General features: G+C 34.0%; 1 protein-coding gene across 1 annotated transcript in view; it reads left to right on the top strand.

Annotated features, from left to right (window-relative positions):
• LOC138318608 (proteasome activator complex subunit 4-like) overlaps positions 1 to 22,117 on the top strand; it is a 41,174-nt gene that overhangs the window by 6,000 nt on the left and 13,057 nt on the right. Inside the window, exons 11-39 of the mRNA XM_069261113.1 lie at positions 217 to 423; positions 1,245 to 1,431; positions 2,829 to 2,918; positions 3,842 to 3,906; positions 4,206 to 4,350; positions 4,768 to 4,866; positions 5,367 to 5,439; positions 5,838 to 5,905; positions 6,625 to 6,840; positions 7,419 to 7,573; positions 8,220 to 8,312; positions 8,559 to 8,617; positions 8,935 to 8,997; positions 10,647 to 10,702; positions 11,229 to 11,327; positions 11,620 to 11,682; positions 15,626 to 15,721; positions 15,959 to 16,084; positions 16,382 to 16,573; positions 16,871 to 17,007; positions 17,295 to 17,348; positions 17,655 to 17,784; positions 18,126 to 18,367; positions 18,756 to 18,951; positions 19,386 to 19,550; positions 20,462 to 20,566; positions 20,869 to 20,960; positions 21,363 to 21,491; positions 21,819 to 21,970. Of these exons, the coding sequence (XP_069117214.1) occupies positions 217 to 423; positions 1,245 to 1,431; positions 2,829 to 2,918; positions 3,842 to 3,906; positions 4,206 to 4,350; positions 4,768 to 4,866; positions 5,367 to 5,439; positions 5,838 to 5,905; positions 6,625 to 6,840; positions 7,419 to 7,573; positions 8,220 to 8,312; positions 8,559 to 8,617; positions 8,935 to 8,997; positions 10,647 to 10,702; positions 11,229 to 11,327; positions 11,620 to 11,682; positions 15,626 to 15,721; positions 15,959 to 16,084; positions 16,382 to 16,573; positions 16,871 to 17,007; positions 17,295 to 17,348; positions 17,655 to 17,784; positions 18,126 to 18,367; positions 18,756 to 18,951; positions 19,386 to 19,550; positions 20,462 to 20,566; positions 20,869 to 20,960; positions 21,363 to 21,491; positions 21,819 to 21,970 (3,554 nt within the window). The remainder of the gene's footprint in view (positions 1 to 216; positions 424 to 1,244; positions 1,432 to 2,828; positions 2,919 to 3,841; positions 3,907 to 4,205; positions 4,351 to 4,767; positions 4,867 to 5,366; positions 5,440 to 5,837; positions 5,906 to 6,624; positions 6,841 to 7,418; positions 7,574 to 8,219; positions 8,313 to 8,558; positions 8,618 to 8,934; positions 8,998 to 10,646; positions 10,703 to 11,228; positions 11,328 to 11,619; positions 11,683 to 15,625; positions 15,722 to 15,958; positions 16,085 to 16,381; positions 16,574 to 16,870; positions 17,008 to 17,294; positions 17,349 to 17,654; positions 17,785 to 18,125; positions 18,368 to 18,755; positions 18,952 to 19,385; positions 19,551 to 20,461; positions 20,567 to 20,868; positions 20,961 to 21,362; positions 21,492 to 21,818; positions 21,971 to 22,117) is intronic.

Here is a 22,117-nt window from a genome sequence, read left to right as displayed (position 1 = left end):
AGTCTTGTAATGGTCTTTCAACATAATGATAGAATGCCTCTTTACAGAAAATGTAATACCATGTAATATATTTGTAGATTTATAGAGATGAAATACCATACCTTCATAATTGAATGTTCTTTTGTGGTAGATTGATTATGATAAGCCCAGAAATATTGTTTGAATTTAAATAGCTGCACTGAGCAAAAATATGAAGTTTTCAATACAATTTGACAGGGAGCGATACCAGAAGCCAACCTGGGAAAATCAGGTGCCTGACTCCCACAAGCTATCAGAGGAAGACATCACCAGATTTGTGGAGAGTATGAAACCTGTTGTCTTTGTCTCCATGTTCAGCAAATACGGCAGCCATGATTCGGCAATAGCCCTTCGTCATTTGTCCAACATGCGACCAGAGATAATTATTCCAACTCTGCTTGAGAAGTAAGTGCTTTTTCTGGAGTGAATTAGAACTGATGGCATTATAAATAATCTCAAAATCATTTTGTAGAATACCAGTTCAGGTTTGTTAATTGTTGAGATGGCCCTTTAAATTTTTCAGCTGTCAGAGAATGATTTAATACTATGAATTTTGTTGTAATATGCCTCTTTACTGTATACATACCTACATACATTAGAAGGAAGTTCTAGACTACATGGAAGTTTGTGTGTACATACTATCAACTAGCATGGTAATAACATGCAATGTTGTATTATGATGTTCTTACTTAACTGTTGTAAAACCTTATACACTGATTAAAAGAAAAAGAACTCAAAGATTAATCTGAAACAAAAATTAGGATAGACATTTTAGATAGGAAAATACTAAAAAAAAATTATAAAAGAGCGAAAACTGAATTTAATACTGTGATCACCCATTAAACAAATATCATGTAAAGGAATTTGAAATCTTAAAGCCACACCCTTACAGAAAATGAATCAGTATTTTGATGAGGTCAAACCTTTATTAAAATGTCTTGAAGAAAGGTTAGGTTTTGCAATAAGATGATGTAATGGAAGCCATCAGTGCTTTATGTTAATTGCGGTATAGTCAATTGCGGGGAAGATATTTTTGCAACTTGGCAAGATATTGTTGTGGTAAAGGAAATTAGATCTTTGAAATGACAAGTGATCTTAATCATTTATACATTGTAACCTTTATAGGCAGATTTAAATATTTTCTCATTTTAAATCAAAATTGAGAAAAATTTGACCTACAAAAATAACGAGCTATGCAGTATGTGACGTGATTGTATGTGTTACAGGATGTATCCCGCTATGGAGAACCTGATCGAGCCACATCGCCTCATTGCCTGTATGACCTGTATAGTAGCTGTGGCGCGGCCTATGTTACACAATCGGAAATGGTACCCAGAGGGTCGCTCACACCTCCTACCACTTCTTAACCTCTCCCTTCCCGGAATCGACCCCAATGACTTCAAAAAATGTCTAGTAAGTTGATAATTTGAGTCATTAATGAAGTATTTGCTGGAGTTGGAGACTGCCAGACCATGGCAAACCTTTAAAATTATAAAAATAACCATGTAGACAGAGGTATCCATAAATTGATACCACTTGAATAAATAAAATTATGTTCTTGATCAGTTAAGTGATGTCTTTATTTTGTCAGAATTTTTAAGTATAAATAAAGCTTTACTGAATTGATAAAATAATCAAGTTGAATAATAAGTACAGTGGAACCTCCCGAAACCGATCATGGTCGGTGCAAATAATTTTGGTCGGTTTAGAGAGGGTTCGGTTTGGAGAAGTGAACCGAATACCGATCATTACGATCCGGATTTAATCGATCGGAAGTCGTTTTTTACACTAGTGTACCGCATGTATGCCTAGTGTTCGTTAAAACCGACCAATATTGATTGTTAATGTGAATGTTATCACAAGAGAGAGAATCATATGTTTAAAAGGAATGATTTACAACAATCTTGACTTTATTACCGCTTATAAACGTAGTTTAGTTAGTTAGTTGCGTGAATGTTCTTGGGGATGTTCTCGTCTGCACTAACCTACATACGGTTGATCGCTTCCGGTTACGTCAAACATCAAATTATATGGTCTAATTACATGATGATCGGTCGATGCCGGTCATTATATGACATAGTCATTTTCTAAAACAATACATGGCTTCGGCTTCTTCATACAGATAATTTACGTTATCCGACAACTACATGTATATAAATAAAAACCTTTGTGATTTGAATGCGAAACTTTCTCTTTATTACTAGCTCTGCTTGTTTTCCTACAGTAAACAAACCGCGTGCACATGGTAGACCTTCGTTAAATATCTAAACAATAGACACAATTAAATAATTACACCACCATCTCAGGTATAATTACTGTGTACCTATAGCCTTCACATCTGTATACATGCCCCAGGACATGGCATGCGACAACTATGGACAGGTACGTGTGTATTTCACGGTCGGTTGATCAGACCTCAATGCAATCTATCGGTGTCGCTCAGGTAAGGCCGGTTTTCAGAAGTGTATTTTAGTTACATTTGACTATTCCGATCTCAAAATCGGTCCGGTATTCGGAATTGGGAGGGATCGGTTTTGGGAAGTTTAATATACTATTAATAAAGAGGAATTCATTCCGTACATGACATCCATGTTCAGTTTCTGGAGGTGATCGGTTTTGGCAAGGTTCGGTTTTGGGAAGTTGCACTGTATTAGATTTGCAGTTGCTAACTAATTAAATAACAAGTTATTTCAGAAAACAGATATGCATACTTAAAACGATTTAATTGATTTTTTAATATTATAAAGAAGTGTGATGTCACCTAATGTAAACTTCAATGCTTATTGGTACACTGTTTTGTTTGTTCTTAGATCACATTTCAAATGATTTCCACATTTGTGACACTAGTACCAATTGTTGACTGCTCTGAAGCTGTGTTTGTCAAGGAAGATCTCACAGAGGTAGGTTTAGGCTGATACTTTCAGTAACTGATCCTTTTGTATTTTAAAGTTATCTTTTCAGTGTAAGACTGAATCCACTGCTAAGTTAAACAAAGTTGCATATGGTAGCTTTGAGATTTGACCTTAACTGATGTTGATAGAATTGTTCACTAACATGAGGTCTCAGTGTATTTTTACGTTTATACTGTACAAAAATAATACTACTATCTGTCTGCAGTAAATTTTATTTTAGAAATTATTTTACAAGAACCAGAAAGCTTCAAATTGTGTTTCTGATTATCTATATGAGTTATCTCCCATGCCATGAAATAAATTTTTGACCAATATATTCAATCCATCCAAAGAACTTACAAAGACGGATTTTATTTTTTTTTAAACTTATTTTTGTGACAATAATATTATTAAAATAACACAGAAAAGTTTTTAAAATATATGTGTTTCATATTAATTATGACAAATTTTGCAAGATCTTAATATTATTGCCCTAGTCGAGGGCGAAACTTGCAAAGACTCATATAGGCTTTCCAGATTAGATGTCGGTATTGCCCATCAGAAGTTTCTCAATAGCGACGTCTAATATTATTGGATTAGTTCATAATATAGATGGGTAACTAGTGAAATAACATTGATAAAGATTTTATGACCGACCTATATCAGGTTCAAATAGAAGCACTTCAAACTGGTGATAAAGGGACTATTTAGTTTAAGTGTGCATTAAAATTTGCTAATGTGCTACATTGAATGTGTCTATATCCAGTTGTGTTCATAGAAATTCATACCACTTGTAATGCAATCAAAAATACGTTTCAATCCCTGTATCCTATGAATTGTAAAAGGCTCTGTGTTATTGTATTACATCAATATTTCTGTGTGCTTTCTGTTGTGGTTTGTAGTCAGAAATAAAATGGAATTGTTTTTTCCAGGAAGAAAAAGAGCTTTGCTCAGCCACTGCCCAGTTTGAAGATTTTGTCATCCAATTTTTTGATAGGTAAGTAAAAAAGGAAGAAAATGTAAAATCAGACATATCTCTAAAGAAAACATTGTTGAAAGAAAGAGCAATTTTTTCAGCATTTCATGTGTATTACTTCAAATACTGTACTTGATTTAAATTATTTTCTCTCAATTTTTCCATACTTTGGATCAAAATACAGTATTTGAGATAGCCTTATATTCATAGATATTTAGTCACCTGAAGTGAATTTTTGATTTAAGTTTAAAAGATATTTTTAAGCTACCAGAGATTGGTAAAAGTGTTCAACTTGTTACTGTCAATATTTTTTTCTAAAGGGTATTCACACTGATAGAAAACAGTGCCCAGGAGCATGTCCACAGTGATGTAACTCGTCTTAATCTAGAACAAAGCATGCTGGAGGTGGGCCTCGCCTCAACGGCTGTGTCTGTTCTACAGCAGTGTTCTACTCCAATATTCAAGGTTAGCTTTACTTGTAAAGTACCTGGATATCACTAGTCTATAGCTAGACAGAGTGCACAAGTACATAAAGCAGTAGAATATTGATCAATTTATATATATCAGAAATATATTTATGAATTTAATTCTGCGATGTACAGGGACAACCTCTGTATAGAGACATCTTGCTTCATAAGGAAGATTTCCCAAATCCTCAATATAAACTCAACTTGACCTGTTTTTAAAGATCACTTTATCATATGATTGTTTCTTTGTCCCCATGGCAATCTTAATATATTAGTTGGAGTGTATTTGATCAAGTATAACTGAATACTGTGCTGATACTTAGTATATCTGAATATCATATGGACCAGTAATGATGGTTTTGTATTCTTGATCATATTAATATGCTACAATTTGTATGGATAATGTTTGTTGCAGTCTGCCTTGGACAGAATCCATCGATTTGTGACAGGCAGTGTGTATGAGAGTCGGGTTGGAGGCAGATTCGCTGGCAATCTATGTCGAGCTGTAGCCAAGGTAACCTACATAGGCATTATTCTATCCATTCAAGAATGGGAAAACACAGTGTTCTTCATCTACTTAGTAATCAACCTAATTCATCATAATAGATTATGTAGATATTGGAAAAGGTGCAGCTATGTTCAAGGATATAAAAGATACTTGAGAGAGATGAAAGATGAGATTTCAGCAGTGTAGAGTTTTTGGGGTTACAGGATTAGTTTGTTAGATTTAACATCCTATTAACAGCAAGGGTATTTGTACAATTATAAGATGTGGAGGAAATGTTCAGGGTAAAAACAAATGTTTACAGGAGTGTTGTATCATAAATGTATATCTTGTAATAAAGTATTGTTTAAAAAAAATTTTGTGAAGGTAATTGTGATCTAAGTATTGATCTTACTAATTGTGATCTTAGTATTGATCTTACTAATTGTGATCTAAGTATTGATCTTGCTAATTGTGATCTAAGTATTGATCTTGCTAATTGTGATCTAAGTATTGATCTTATTATCTAGGTAAACCCGGAGCTGACACTGAAGAAGTTCCTTTCACATTTGTGCTCAAATATAAAGAATCTGCTGGAAAATCGTGAGTAATGATATTTTTCTCTACACAACTAGCTGTGTATAACAGCTTCATAACTGTGGTAATATTTGCAAAGATAAGTTTGAGGGGAAAAAAATACATTTCAATTAGGTGGGTTGAGTATGAATTTTGCTCCATCCTACAAATGTATCATAGTCAAGAAGACAAATATTCACTTAATGAATCTGTCGATGATTCAAAACAAAAATTGTTATTATATAATTATGTGCTACAGAATTTGACCATTGCTGGCAGATTCAGAGACAACAAATCACGACAACTTTTAAACTTACTTCTACGGAATTCTGGCAATCCATCTCGTGTCTAGGATAATAAGAATAGATTAATGCCAAAACCATTATGGATGAGACAGATAATTACTATCAATTTTTGTTTTTAAGATGAGGATCTCAAAAATGAGGAGCAGTTGGATGATAGCTTTCTTTGGAATCTAATCATGCTACCCCAGGTAGGGTTCAATTTTTTTTTTTGCAAATATTTAATATTTTTAGACTTTTTTTTCCTGTTTGCAAGATTTTGGTAACACAACCATTTCCTTGACTAGACCACAAGTGTTCGTTTCTAATATAATTATAAGTATAATACTGGGACAAGGTCTATAATTCGGCCGGCCATATAACACTACCCAATTTCAGAAAAAGTATGATTATTAACCAACCGTATAGAATATGACAATAGGAATACTCTCATTCGACAGCCAGATAATTTATCTTTAATTTGGTATATGATACAATATATATCATGCCGTATTAATGTCACTAGGTATCCAGAAACATCGGAAAACAGCCAGATTCCAACTGGTCGGACAATGTGGTGCCCTCCTATAAACACGCCAGGGCTCTAATGGGTAGCTCAAAAATCACTGCATGTCAACATTTCAGCTTCGTAGGAATTAATCATGAATATGCGGTCGGTTAATAATCATACTTTTTCTGAAATTGGGTAGTGTTATATGGCTGGCCGAGTTATTGACCTTGACCCAGTATTATACTTATATTTATATTAGAAACGAACACCTGTGACTAGACAGTATGTACAATAAGATGTCAAATGTTTACAAGTAGTTCTCTAGACTCAAAAGGTCACGGTCTTAAATTGTGTTCAGAGTGTGTTTTCCCACTTGGTATGCTGTGACAGTTTATAGATAAAATTCATGTATTTCTCCAGCTTGTGCGTTGTGACGGTGCAGCCCTGTTACCCTACAAGGCAGAGTTACTAGAGATCATCCAGATGACCCTACACCTGAAGTGTATCCAGGGCTACGAGTTAGCTGGCCAGTTACTACGCTATCTACTGAGGGCTCTCACCCTTATCTATCCACTCGATTACAAAAGTGTGGCAGGCTCCATGGACAAACCTTTCTCTGAATGGCTCGCTATTAATGTATGTATTAGAAAACAATCACAGTTATGTAGAGAGGAATTTGAAGACATTTGTTTAAAGGCTTCTTGAAAAGCTTTTTATAATCTTTCTTCAACAAGTTTCACATGGGTTCTACTTTTCTTGTACCTGACATAATTGTGTTTACTTTCAATGAGTCCTCATTTCCTTTGTATGTTTACATATATGATCTTTAGTAATTATTTCTGCAAAATTATAAACATTTGTATGTGTCAATACACATGTAGTAGTTAGTTTTAATCTCAAGAAGCTCAGGATTGGTTGTTAATCTTTATCATATGGTTTTTGCAAAATAATGAGGGCTTCCTCTAGACAACATTTGCCCTGCATAATTAAATGTATCCAATTTATGCATTATTGTATATGTGTTTCATGTGTTGTGTTAAGTATTATACCCATAATCATGATCTATAAACACCATCCTTCTCACTGCCTCTGCTAGGGAACCTCTGACTTACTAGTCTTATAATAATATTCACCAGGATCACATTACATACGTTTATACATGTGTTATGTGCATGTGCTATAAACATAATGTTATTTATATTATATATGTGTAGGAGTGGGCCATGCCGGGAAACCTCCATGACTTACAGATGAAGTGGCATGTCCCTAATGAAGAGGAAATGGAGTTTGCCTCAGAGATACTACAGGTCATTCTCAAACCAGAGCTGGAGACAATCAAGACCGTGTCATCAGACAATCAAATGAATAGGTACATACCATCTCACATAATTGTACAAGTGTAAGAATGTCGCTCGCATCCATATCCAATTCACATCATCCTATTCTGATTTCATATGAACTCATGGCTGTTAATGACTTACAGACTTTTTTAATTGTGAAACAAAGTACAAAATCAATTAGATACTTTAATGTTATTATACCCCCCGCAACAAAGTTAAAGGAGGGTTGGGTATACTGGAATGGGGTTTTCTGTTTCTCTTTCTGCAGACACAACTTTGTCCAGCGAACTCCTCCTGAACTACTGGACAGAATTTGATAAAATTTGATACACAGAACCCTGACATAAAGGGGAGTTGAGTAAACTATATAGGTTTCTGCAATGTCCCCTATTAATGAAGTTATTGCTAAATTTGTGCAGTGGGGGGTATAAGTCCTCCACTCTGGCGACAGTTCTAAATATACAATAAATATATCTACAGATGGGTAGATGTGTGATGTCCATATATAGGTCAGACATGTGAGAGCTATTTTCATGATTGTGAATAACAAATGTCACATATATCAAATGATATAAAAGGCTTTTTCTGGCTTATTGATTTGATAAGTCTAATGATTTTGTCATATTATATCCACTTATATATGATATCATGTCCAGTGTCCTTTTCTATTTGTAGAGAGGAGTTATTACGACGCCTCAATGCCATACTGGAATGTTTACTTGGAGCTGGCTGTGTTCTACCCATGTGGCAAGATGCTGTCGTAAATATGTAAGAAACACATTTAAATGAGGAAAAACAAATTGTCTGTTAAGTAGATAGGAAGAAGTTAGATCCACAGTTGAAAGATTTTTTATGTCAAAGATGTTGAAATGTATTGTTAAATGTTAAATAAGATAATATTTGTAGTTAATATCTAGTAAGGTGTGATTTAATGACATTTTGTAGCAATATATGTTTATATGATACATTTGTGAAATTGAAATGTATATACTATTGTGATAACATATTTTATAGAGTAGAGAGTTGTGTCCCATTGCGGCGGCAGCACTGTCAGTCTACTGGCCAACATTCCTGTAAGTATACAATATAGTGGGTGTCGTCCTGTTTTTACTAACTGGCACTGCTATTGTAATCAGAAAAGTCCACAGTTGTACTAGGTTGTTCTGGAGGATCCATTTGTTTGGAAATTTTTAAAGTTTTAATTAGTGTAAAATATTTTTCTCAATATTTAGTAAAATTGTATTGTTACAATTAATATCCAAATGATACTTACAGAACAACAACTACTCTTTGGTCTTTGTATTCTACCAGTAGTTAACTATATAAAATATTTATTTTGTTGGTTTTTGATGCAGAAAGAGTTTAATGAGACTAAATTTTTACTTCACAGGTATAACACTTGATGGCCAAAATGTTCGTGAGGTAGTTGTGGATGCAGTGCGCCCTCTATTGTGTAAGTGAATGAGTAACCTTGTGGTTAATAGGGAGATAGAGTAGTGAGCAGTTTTCTAGTCTGAATTCAGTGGACTTAATCCATGACTTATGATTAATTTAGTGATAATTTGATGGATTAGTTCTGATTTTTTTTGTCTGATTGATAAGTCCGTTCTGATATACAGAGGACTCCACTTAATCAAATAAAGGTTATTCGAATATTTCGGTTATTTGTATAAAATTCTGCGGTCCCGATTTTTTCCTTTTTTATCTTTGTTTTTCAACTCCGTGTATTTGAATAAACTTTTTACATGACCTTCGGTTATTCGAATAAAACATCTTGGAAATTCTGAAAATAGAATCAAATATTTTTCTATTCTGCAATGTATTTTCAGAGAAATTCACCGATATATGTTTCAAGATACTTGGTTTTTACTAGAAATAAGTATGGTGACAGATGAACGCTATTGTATGGCCTGTTATTTTATGCATGAATCTGCAAAGGTATTTGACGCTGATACCATTTGCATCAGCAGCGTTAGATTATTACTTTAGTATCATCATCAGACTCAAACATCTCATGAAAGCATTTGCACTTTCGAATATGTTTATTTATTAACGTAACATACCTTAGTTCGCGATCAGTTGGAGAAACCATGCTTCCTTACATCAACCGTCATTCAGGGGTAGTCTCGTTCAACCAGACTCTTTTGACTACACCAGACATGTGCATATCAAGCGTCTCGTTGAACGAGATATTGAAGCATGCAAAGTCGGCGTGCAATGACTACCGCAAGTTTCGTATGTAATATGGATACAAAAAAATACTTGTTACGTTGTTTCATAGCAGCTTGAATATGCATTATTTTATGAAATATTGTCAAGCTAGTTTTCTGCATCGATCAACAATACCGGAAGAATTCTCAAAACATATTTATGCCCAGTTAACGCATGGCTTCATCACCAGCCGCCATTTTTGAATTCATACACGTGTCAAAACAACACTGCTAGTTGATCGGTCTAATGAAGTTAAATCACAATCGTATGATCAGTTTGCCAGGGCAAATGTACTTAAATTTCTTCTTTATTTAGGTTCAGAATTAATATGTAAATATTTTCAAACACAATCATGTTTAGTTATTGCATTTGGTATCGATTGTCAGCCTTTTTTTCAAACAGATTCACATGTCAATCTAACGTAAGCAAGAATCTAACATTGGAACATCGTTTTGTCACTAAACAATTAAAATCGATTTATAACTTCGAAAATAATTACTTGTTGTTGGCTTAAGTGTTAATAATTTATGTTTTAATCAAAAGAAGGAAATGATATTGCCTGTTCACATGTGGGGGGTCAAAGGGAGGTGCAAAACGCCATCTCCGCCTATTCGAATACTCCGGTTATTCGAATATTTTCTTCTGGAAAATGCCTTATTCAAATAACCGGAATCCTCTGTAAAAGGGTCCAGTTTCAAAATTCTTTAGCATATAGGGATTCCTTAACTTAAAATTCCCCATAGGAAAGCATTAGAGATGTTAAGGAAAACATCTTAAGTTAAGGAATGCTTTTCTATGTGGAATTTTACATGAAGGAATTCAAGGTGTAGTTAGAAACTGTGACTATGTATGTATCCTTGTGTTATATTGCCTTTTCTTTGTTTTCTACAGCTCATATGCTTGCCACATGTGAAGATGACACCAAGGGCCTGTTCAAACTAGTACAGGTTTGTACATTCACAGTAACTTATATTTAGGTTTCCACATACAGCATGTAACTGGTTTCTAAATAGACATGGTCACTTAACATCAGGGAGTTTCTTATCACTTTCAAGTACTGGATTAATGTTTCTTGAACTCAGCTGTCATGTATGCTAATTGTCTTTAAATCATCTTTATGCCCTTGTCATAATGATAAAGGGTTGGGGCATGTAGTGTTACTCATGTCCATGCATCCTATCTAGTTCCATCGGACCGTATCCTGTCGCACCGTGTCCCATCATGTCTCATTCATTTTCCATATGAAGGCGGGAAATTGATGTCTAACGGGCATTTATAATTTGATAAAAAGCAATAGAAAAGTATAAAAAGCTGTGGCTAAATAGTCCACGTGTTTATGTGGAGATCATGATCATGTTTTAGCATTACTTGTTAAGGTTAAGTTCATATATATGGTATATATATATATATAAGCTGATCATTTGATGTCATGACCAGATGAATATATATACTAAATGTATTATTTTCTTTCAGATATATGAAACTGTGATGTTCTTCAATGGAACCCAGAAAAATGATTTTGATAAAAGGTGGAAGAGTTTCCACTCTGTGAAACAAGCCTTAGAAGATCAGGTAATATTCAGTTTACTTAAGTTGTATCTCAAAACAACTTTTGTTTATTGAGACATTGAAATAGGTTTTTAGGAGAAATGGCAGAGTGTGAGGCTATTTTCTATTGTAAAGGTTAAGAATTAGATATGGCAATATGACCATATAATATAACTTCAGTTATTTTACACAAATTTTGTTACTTTTATTTAATGCGTTCTCTTTGTTGTAATTTATGATTAAAAATTTAAGTTTTAATGACTTGTACAATGCTTGTACTAGTGCTTGCATTTATTTTTCTGTCAATTTGATTTAGATGAGGACAAAAAAGCGCCATGTACGAGCCATACTTGTAGACAGGGTACAATTACAACAGGAGGTAGGTTTTACATTTTACAGGGGTCTTATTGAGCAGGTGGTCATTATATAGAAGTGAAAGTTATACCATACAAATGTTAGTCCCTAGCCAGAAAGTTGTATTATATAAATGTTAGTCCCTAACCAGAAAGTTATGTTATATAAATGTTAGTCCCTAACCAGAAAGTTATACTATATAAATGTTAGTCCCTAACCAGAAAGTTATATTATATAAATGTTAGTCCCTAACCAGAAAGTTATGTTATATAAATGTTAGTCCCTAACCAGAAAGTTATATTATATAAATGTTAGTCCCTAACCAGAAAGTTATATTATATAAATGTTAGTCCCTAACTAGAAAGTTATACTATCTTAAAGTTATATGTGCCGTATTTTTCATACTCACGAATCAAGATGAGCTTTTAATATGTTATTCAGCACCAAAAATTACCAACTTTTTGAAAATTTACAGTGCTTTCAATGCATATAGGTTTTTAATTTTACATGTACAAATATAAGAGCTGAAAATTTATTTACATCAATAGTGTGAAGTGAAATGAGCACATACAGTCAGACCATGAAGCCAAATTATGGTCTACAACTTCATTACACATTTTTACAATGCTATTAGTAATTGTAAAGTGATTTCTGCAGGTATGTTTCCATGTAAACATATTTAAGGCATAAAAAACAACAATTTTACAGTACAAAATTTCTGTGTTATAACTAACGTTTATAAGTCATCTGAAGCCATTTGAATGATTTTTACAGATTTATTCATCAAACCTTATGGTTTTTAATAGATTAACGATGAAAAAAATAGAATGTCAAAATTTTCGCCAAGTTACGGCACATATAACTTTAGTGTTAGTCTCTAACCAGAAAGTTATATAAATGTTAGTCCCTAACAAGAAAGTTAAACTATAAAGATGTTAGTCCCTAACCAGAAAGTTATACTATATAAATGTTAGTCCCTAACCAGAAAGTTATACTATATGAATGTTAGTCCCTAACCAGAAAGTTATATTATATAAATGTTAGTCCCTAACCAGAAAGGTATACTATATAAATGTTAGTCCCTAACCAGAAAGTTATATTATATAAATGTTAGTCCCTAACCAGAAAGTTATACTTTATAAATGTTAGTCCCTTACCAGGAAGTTATACTATCTAAATGTTAGTCCCTAACGAGAAAGTTATATTATATAAATGTTAGTCCCTAACGAGAAAGTTATATTATATAAATGTTAGTCCCTAACCAGAAAATTATTCTATATAAATGTTAGTCCCTAACCAGAAAGTTATTCTATATAAATGTTTGTCCCTAACCAGAAAGTTATACTATATGAATGTTAGTCCCTAACCAGAAAGTTATATTATATAAATGTTTGTCCCTAACCAGAAAGTTATATTATATAAATGTTAGTCCCTAACGAGAAAGTTAAACTATAAAGATGTTAGTCCCTATCCAGAAAGTTATACTATATAAATGTTAGTCCCTAACCAGAAAGTCATACTATATGAATGTTAGTCCCTAACCAGAAAGTTATATTATATAAATGTTAGTCCCTGACCAGAAAGTTATACTATATAAATGTTAGTCCCTAACCAGAAAGTTATACTATATAAATGTTAGTCCCTAACCAGAAAGTTATATTATATAAATGTTAGTCCCTAACCAGAAAGTTATATTATATAAATGTTAGTCCCTAACCAGGAAGTTATATTATATAAATGTTAGTCCCTAACCAGAAAGGTATACTATCTAAATGTTAGTCCCTAACCAGAAAGTTATACTATATAAATGTTAGTCCCTAACCAGAAAGTTATACTATATAAATGTTAGTCCCTAACCAGAAAGTTATACTATATGAATGTTAGTCCCTAACCAGAAAGTTATACTATATAAATGTTAGTCCCTAACCAGAAAGTTATACTATCGGTATATAAATGTTAGTCCCTGACCAGGAAGTTATACTTTATAAATGTTGGTCCCTAACCAGTGAACACAAGCAGGACTTGGCTCAAAAAAAGCTAATCAGCATTTAAGAAACTGAATTCTTATTTTGATTAAACTTATGCAATATTAATTGTCATACCTGTAAATAAGTAACTTTTAGAAAATTCATAGGCAGAGGTTTGGTTAAAAAGAAAGAAATCCGTATAAAACAAAATACTTGTTTAATGATTTCTGATGTTTAATAGTGAAACCCTGGTATTTTTATATCAACAGTATTTACTGTTAAGTAGCATCATGCTTAAAATGTTGTATTAAAATAAAGAATATGAATATATATTTGATGTGTTAAAAACTATTAAAGGCCCAATATAGGTAAGTTTTCTTCTTTTTTAGCTCACCTGGCCCGAAGGGCTGGTGAGCTTATGTCATGGCGCGTCGTCCGTCCGTCCGTCCGTTCATCCGTCAACATTTCCTTTAAATTGCTACTAGTCCTAGAGTTCTGCATGGATTCTAACCAAATTTTGCCAGAAACATCCTTTGGGGAAGGGGAAACAGAATTTGTATACATTTTGGCTCTGACCCCCAGGGGGCAGGAGGGGCGGGGCCCAATAGGGATAATAGAGGTAAATCCTATAAATCGCTACTAGTCCTAGAGTTCTGAATGGATTGAAACCAAATTTGGCAAGAAACATCCTTTTGGGAAGGGGAACAGAGTTTGTATAAATTTTGGCTCTGACCCCCAGGAGCAGGAGGGGCGGGGCCCAATAGGGGAAATAGAGGTAAATCCTATAAATCGCTACTAGTCCTAGAGTTCTGAATGGATTGAAACCAAATTTGGCCAGAAACATCCTATTGGGAAGGGGAACAGAGTTTGTATAAATTTTGGCTCTGACCCCCAGGGGGCAGGAGGGGTGGGGTGCAATAGGGGAAATAGAGGTAAATCCTATAAATTGCCACTAGTTCTAGAGTTCTGCATGGATTGAAACCAAATTTGGCCAGAAACATCCTTAAGGGAAGAGGAATAGACTTTGTATAGATATTGGCTCTGACCCTTCGGGGGCAGAAAGGGTGGTGCCCAATAGGGGAAGTAGACGTAAATATTCAATTTTCCTTCAGGTAATTACAAACCAGGTGAGCAATACAGGCCCTCTGGGCCTCTTGTTTTGTAATCACAATCATATACAATGAACGAACATTGTACCAATGACCTAGAATAAAGATGAAAGGCGTGTATTATATCATTAAAATGTGCAGATAAACCTATGATATTGAATGGTCAAAAATTGTCTGGTAAACATACCTGCCATCTTGAAACAGTGGGAATGGCAAAACCACCAATAACCGAGGCATTTCGTATATACATAGGTCCACAGGGACAAATTTCTAACCATCAGTATATGTGTGTATTATAGTATCATGGGTATGAACTCGACGGTAGAGAAAAACAAACATATTTTTTAAACCTAGGTTTTTTTGTTTTTTTTTAATAAGCAGGTTCTACATATAAGTAACGCTATCTTAACTTAAAGAGAAATAATTGAAACTATAATACATATATATACTGTTGGTTAGATATTCGTGCCAGGTCCCTGTGTATAAGCCTACACATTTTCTACAGCCGCTAACATGTATGTTTCTGTTTTTCCCGTGCGAAGTTGATTGGGTCACAACAATTAGCGAAGCATTTCGTAGCCTATATCGATCGGGTCACATGATATTGACTAGAAATCAAGAGGTTTCCATGAATTTCTTTGTATCGTTTTGGTTTGTATTTATTGTGGGCCACATTTTTTTTTTTTTTTTTTTTAAACTTTGCACTTGGTCTCAGTAACAATTTGCCTGGCTTTAGTCAAGATTTTCTAGTTAATGTTTGTGATTACAAAAAAAAAATGAAAAATTACGTATATTGTACCTTTAATATACAATTAATATTAAAAAATCAAATCTTAATTGAATACTTTCTATTACTCTGGATTTTAGGAGTATGATTTGTTTTCTGTTACAGCTTCGTATGTTGAATGGCTGTAGACGACTTTTTACAGAGCGCCACAAAACTATGTTACTAGATCTTCTGTCTTTGTCTGTGAGCCGCTACAGTGACGTATGTATAATAAAACTATATTTAATACTAGAGTCGATATACGTATAACTGATGTTCATGTCACAGAAATCTTGTCTTATTCCATAAAATCTACAAAAGTGATTATTTCTGTATTTTTGTGAAATTCGTTTATGAACTCAATTTATCAAATTTCACAAAAGCCTTTTTTAATCATCAACATCATGAATTATAACCAACCTGATGACCACTTTTGAATATTGTTACAATTTGTTTTAGGTGAGGAAGACAGCCCAGGGTGTTTTATTCCTTGGATTCCACAATCTCCATTATTCCTACCGCAGTGTCGTTCCACTCATAGTCCAGAACCTTAGAGATAAGAATGTTCCAGAACATGTGTTTCAAGTGAGTAAGCTCTATATCTTAGGTATCACATTAAAAAGATGGGATGTAAAAAAACTGCTTTACATATTTTTCCTCCATCTGTAAACATAAACTTTGAAGTGTCTAAGTGTTGGAAGCATGTCATTAGATTACTATAGAAAACAGATAATTAATGTAGGTCAACATTTTATTAGGGGGGACTCTGACTTTCCTCTATCAACAGAACAGAAACAAACCAATCATCAAAGTGACCACAAAATCTGAATCATTAAGAGTCTGCAATGTGATGTAGACTTTATTATCCTGCTTTTGTTCTAGGGGACTCTGTACACTCTCCTAGGCTCAGGAAAGAAGAACATTGCAACCAAGTGTAACTGGACCGTACTAGGGGAGATATGGCCAGCCATCACCCAGGCTCAGCACTCAGAGAAACCTTCCATCCTCAAGGTCGTTGATGAAATCATCAACAAGGTCGTCAAAAACATGGAAAGTGTCTCCATAGTAGTAAATGTGAGTATGTAGGGAGAAAACAAAAAATTGTTTGCGTATGCAAGTCTTTTCTGATGATTAATAGCACTATACAGGGTTTCTGTCAAATAGATACAGATATCTCAACCAAAGTGAAAGATTTTGACTTGTCAGTATGTGGCCTGCCGACTGCTGATCAGTCAAAATCCTTCTGGAGTGTTGAGGTATATCTAAATACTTGTCAAAGCTATGTATGGTTATTTTTCTCACATACTGTTAAGAATACTTTCCATTGTGCTAAGAACACAAGCAAGGTCAAATTGATTACCTATATTGTAGACGAGGCCATCAGTAATCGCAGCAGCACAGGCCCTACTGGATACTGGTAAACAGGACAGCTCCTTCCCTGTATTGTCAAAGGAGGATTTAGAGGCTGCCAGGATCAGAGAAGAGGAAACAAGTAACAAAGACAAAGCGTGTGTATTTACTGTTTTAGTATAACATGTCAGATCTATTGAGTGCCAAGCACACATTGAAATAAAGAGATACTTGAAGTAGAGATTGGTAGTTTTGGCACTTTAATAGTGAGTCATATACAGATTGTCCTTTATATATGTTTACCATGTAGTAAATGTGAAGGAGATAATTCTTTTAACAAGAATTAAAAGTAACATCAAATATTTATTTGATTAGAAATGTGAGAATAGTGATTGATATGATAATTTGAGTAACCTTAAAACACAGAAAGTTATTGTCTTCACAGGTTGTACTTTAAGTTGGTGGCTGACCTTGTTGACCTTATAGAGAATGGAAACCTGTAAGTAGATACTAGATACTGTTTTGAAACTAAAACAGCTAAATTTAGTGGCCATGAAAGAAAGTTAGTTTACAGTGCTAGTAATTGTCATTTTAAACTGTATGCTAAAAGTGAAATTGAAATGAAATATTTATTTTTTCAGCATTAAAAATACAGTGATCTATTTTCTGAAACACTTTTTATTTATGTTTTATTTGATGTTGAACATCAACTTAAAAAAAGAACAAAGAGGACACAGGCTTCTAGAGAATGTATTTTCACACTAATTTATTTATTGTTCATTTGGGTGCTTGTTTTCCCCTGAAGGATGTGGAAATTCTCTCAGATCGGCATGGAGCTAATGTGTCTTTTACTACGACATGACATCCTAACACCAGCGTGTGCCGTACGACTTTACACCAAAGGCATGATTCATGATTCTCTATACGTCAGGAAGGTAATCTTATTCAAATCTTATATACATCCTTCACTGAAACAAAAATAGACATCTTTTACCTTTGGTAATTTTCATGCAGATTTAAGTATGAAGAAACAGTTTAATTTTCATAGATTACCCTATTAGTTTTAGCAAATGATCAAGTGAAATCTCATTTTTAGATTGAAACAAAAAAGTGAAGGTAAGAAGAATTTGTTTTTACAAACTGCAAGAAGCTTCAATAAATCCACAATCTAGAAAGATAAACCAAAATATTTCAGAAAACATATTTTCTTGGTTTTTGACAAGTATATTGATGATCTTTATTGATGATTATGTAATGCTATTTCTATAATACACAGCTATCGCTAAGCTCCATCTCTTCAGTCCTGAAACAGCAGAAAAGAAGGCACAAGACTCGGGTATTTGATCCGTTCAAAGTATCTGGGACATCACCTCAACCTGAAGGGGACTTTCAGCCAGGAGACAGAAAGGACAACCTATGGATTTGTTATGATAAAGACAAGCTACCTCTGACAAAGGAACAGTGGGAAAACTGCACGTTTGTGGAGAAAACTCACTGGGGATATTACAACTGGCCAAAGTAATTAATGAAGCATTTTTGTGGTCATTGGTCACAAAGCCTGATACATAAATATAGTGATAAATTATTTTTTTTAAGAACCCAGGTCATCTTAATCACAAAACCTGTTATTTCTGTATGCTGTCTTTTTGGTTTTTAAAAAAAGATTTACAGACATTTGCCAGTTTGGAAACAATGAGTCAAATGGTATTATAATTTCATTCTCAAGTTCCTTTTCATGTGTCTCTGTGCATAAATGCATACATATCGTATCATATTTTTTTGAAATCAATGGAACATAAAATTTGAAGTTATTTAATAAAACAATTGTTCACGTTTTTATTTTTACCATTCTAGGAAGTACCTGATGGAGGGGTCTTTATTAAAGATAAAATACTTGAAATTTCAGAGAGATGAAGATGTACGCACCTACATCAGAACAGCCAAAGTTAGAGAGAACTCTAGCAGAACTGAGGGAGGAAGAAATACCACTTTATGAAAACCTGATGAATAAAGAATTTGTTGATAAATTTATAGAATTCTTAGCACTAGAAGAACATAAAAGGAAAGATAAATTCCGTACGAAGACAATGACCCTGTTTAAGGTAAATACATTATATTTCCATCAAACTATAAAAAGAGATATAAAATGGTTCTGTTGCTTTGTCTAGAAGTATTGAAAAATACTTGATAAATTGATAATGTAGATATGCATACAATTTCATTGGTGGTAATAGTAATTTTATGTCTGCAAAAATAATTGTTTAAGCTTTTCTTTTAAAAATCAAGTAAATTACTTTAATTCAGTTGAACAATGAAATATTTATCTTTATTTTCGATTCAATTTAAAACATTCATGGACTCTTTTAGGCCTTATATATTAAATATATGAAATTCTTTGTAGATAAATTATCAATCGGAATTTATCATTTAATAATACAAAATATATGTTTGATGTTGAATTTTATACATGATGTTTCAAACACATTTGATGTTTGGTTGGCGTATTTGGTGTTGATGTTTGGGTGTACTATTTCAGGGTCTACATCGGAACTTTGGTGATACATTCCTGGAACTGTTCAAGCCTCATATTGAACGCCTGGTCAATGACACAAGTCATGATACACATGATAGTAGTCAGAGGTGTGCAATGGAAATGTTGTCTGGAATTCTCCGCGGGTCAAAACACTGGCCATATGAAAAGGTAGAGTTCAGTGGAATAATGGTATTCTCAAAATTTCAATTCTGTCCGTTCGTCCAACAATTCTTGTTACGGCTATTTCTCAGAAAGTACTCAAGGGATCTTTCTCAATTTTTATATGTAGCTTTCCCAAGAGCCGTAGTTGTGCGTATTGCATTTTGGGACTGATTGGTCTACAAGATGGTCACCAGGCAGCCAGCTTGGATTTTGATAGTTTAAGTTTGGTACCGCTATTTCTCAGAAAGTACTGAAATGATCTGTCCTAAATTTCATATGTAGATTCATCAAGATGGCCAACCAGCTGCCATCTTTGATTTGGTAGTTGAAGTTTGTTACCGCTATTTCTTAGAAAGTAATGAAGGGATCTTTCTCAAATTTCATATGTAGGTTCCCCTAGGGCTATAGTTGTGCATAATGCATTTTGGGACCGAATGGTCAATAAGATGGCTGACAGGCTGCCATCGTGGATTTTGATAGTTGAAGTTTGTTACAGCTATTTCTCAGTACTGAAGGATCGTGTCTCATCTGTAGGTTCCCCTAGGGCCCAAGTGGTGTATATTGCATTTTGGAACCTATCGGTCAACAAGATCTTGGATATTGAAAGTTAAAGCTTGAAAAGCAGAGAAAAGATCCCTCTGTCATTTGTCAGACAGATCATTCTTTAGTGGGCGCCAAGATCCCTCTGGGATCTCTTGTATATAAAGATCAATCACCAGCTGACAATCAAGTTGTGTGATTTCTAACATTACACTTATGATGTCACACATTGACCTGAAAAGGAGACCAATATTGTTACACAGAAGTAACATTCATTGGTGTAGATTGAACTAGGCACTGTGCTGTGGTAATGTAAATATTAAACATTTTAGTATTATGCGGACGTAACTGTAAAAATTTATTAATCTTTCATATAGGTGGAATCCTTGTGGAAATGGACGACTCCTCTTCTGAAAACGGCACTCAACAACATGACGGTGGAGACACTGGACGACTGGGGAACATTCTTCACCATTATATCTGTAGGTTTACTGTCTAACTATCACTAGAGTAGGGAACCGTAGCTTTATCAACAATCTGCTTCTTTTGCTTGCTAGGTTACTCTAAAATATGATGACTTTGCTGGAGGGATAAACTGAAACAAGTTTTACTACTTGTATTGTAACACTACTGTTTATTCTGAGTTTTAACCTTGCCAACAAAGCTCTATTTCCTTCTGTCTTACAGACTTCCTTTCTACAAGAATTGCAAATGAGTTTGTTTTCATTTAGAAATTATTTAACTGATAGAAAAATTTTAATTTGAGAATGTTTTACAATCAAAGGAAAGCAGAGATCCTCGGAAACTGCATTGGTACTTTGAACTAGTCATGGAAAATCCTCTGAGTGGAGAAGGGGGTTCCTTTGGAGATTCCAGGTATGAACAAATTTAACACTTGAATAATCATACATAAAGGAAAAGGAAATTTGAATATAAATAAAACATAATTCTGTAGTTGTTTGAAATTATAGAAAAACAGATTTATACAGATATTGTTAATCATGGCCTTTTAATTAGAAACTTTGTATATATACTTATTTTGGCAAAATCAATGCTTAGTATGAAGGAATGACAAAGTCAAGCTTTTGCAGTAATTTCTATATCAATCACATTGCACAATTACCGCAATGAAAGTTTAAGATCACAATTCATCCAGTTGATGAGATTTTTAAATACCACTTACAGTATTTTATTTAATGATTGAAAGACACCACTAATCCTATATGCTGAATAATGCATTTAAAGAAATTGAAATTGACCACCATTCTTTTCTTTTAGTCGACTGTACGGGATACAAAGCGCCTTGAGCCAACAGGAGTGGAGAGTATCTAAACTGTTACACAGACTTCTTGACTACCTCATGCCTTACCTCTCTCACCCGTACAAAAATGTACGAGACAGATCGGGAAAATCGAAAATACAAGACAGATAACGCGAGGTAAATATAATATATAAGGTCCACAAATTGCTATACACCTTACTGCACAACCTAACAATACCTGATTCTTCAAATAACAAATGCATAATAACACCCTTATGTCTACTTGTAACATACAAAGACATATAGTATAACAGTAGCAAATACATTTTCCATTTGACGAAAGACAGCATTAAAATTTCTTTCTAGCAATTACAGTTGTAAGAGATTAATTCTAATGTTTTAGAAAGAAACAAGAGCTTTTAGGTGAGATTTTGTTTGGGTGCGGGACATGCATTTGTATGTTTATGTACTTTCAGTATCCTGTCCAGTATATTCCTGTACGACTACTGCATGAGTCCGAACAGTGTCACATTATCACCGAAGCGTGCAGATTTCATGAAGGTCGTCCTGCCACAGATAGAGGGTTTGAAGCACATTGTGTTGGATGAGGGTGAAGGCAATGGCAGTAAGTCCTTGATATGTTGACATTTTTGTCCACTAAAAGTTTTGCACTACATGAGGCTTTCCAATTTTAAAGCTGCTAGCTATGTTTTTGTGTCACCTGCAACGCAAGGGCGACACTTACCATATTTTCCGGAGTATAAGCCGCTAA

Source organism: Argopecten irradians, chromosome 3 (genome assembly GCF_041381155.1).
Source record: "Argopecten irradians isolate NY chromosome 3, Ai_NY, whole genome shotgun sequence".
NCBI classification, from domain to species: domain Eukaryota; kingdom Metazoa; phylum Mollusca; class Bivalvia; order Pectinida; family Pectinidae; genus Argopecten; species Argopecten irradians.
This window is presented reverse-complemented; position numbering and strand designations above follow the sequence as displayed.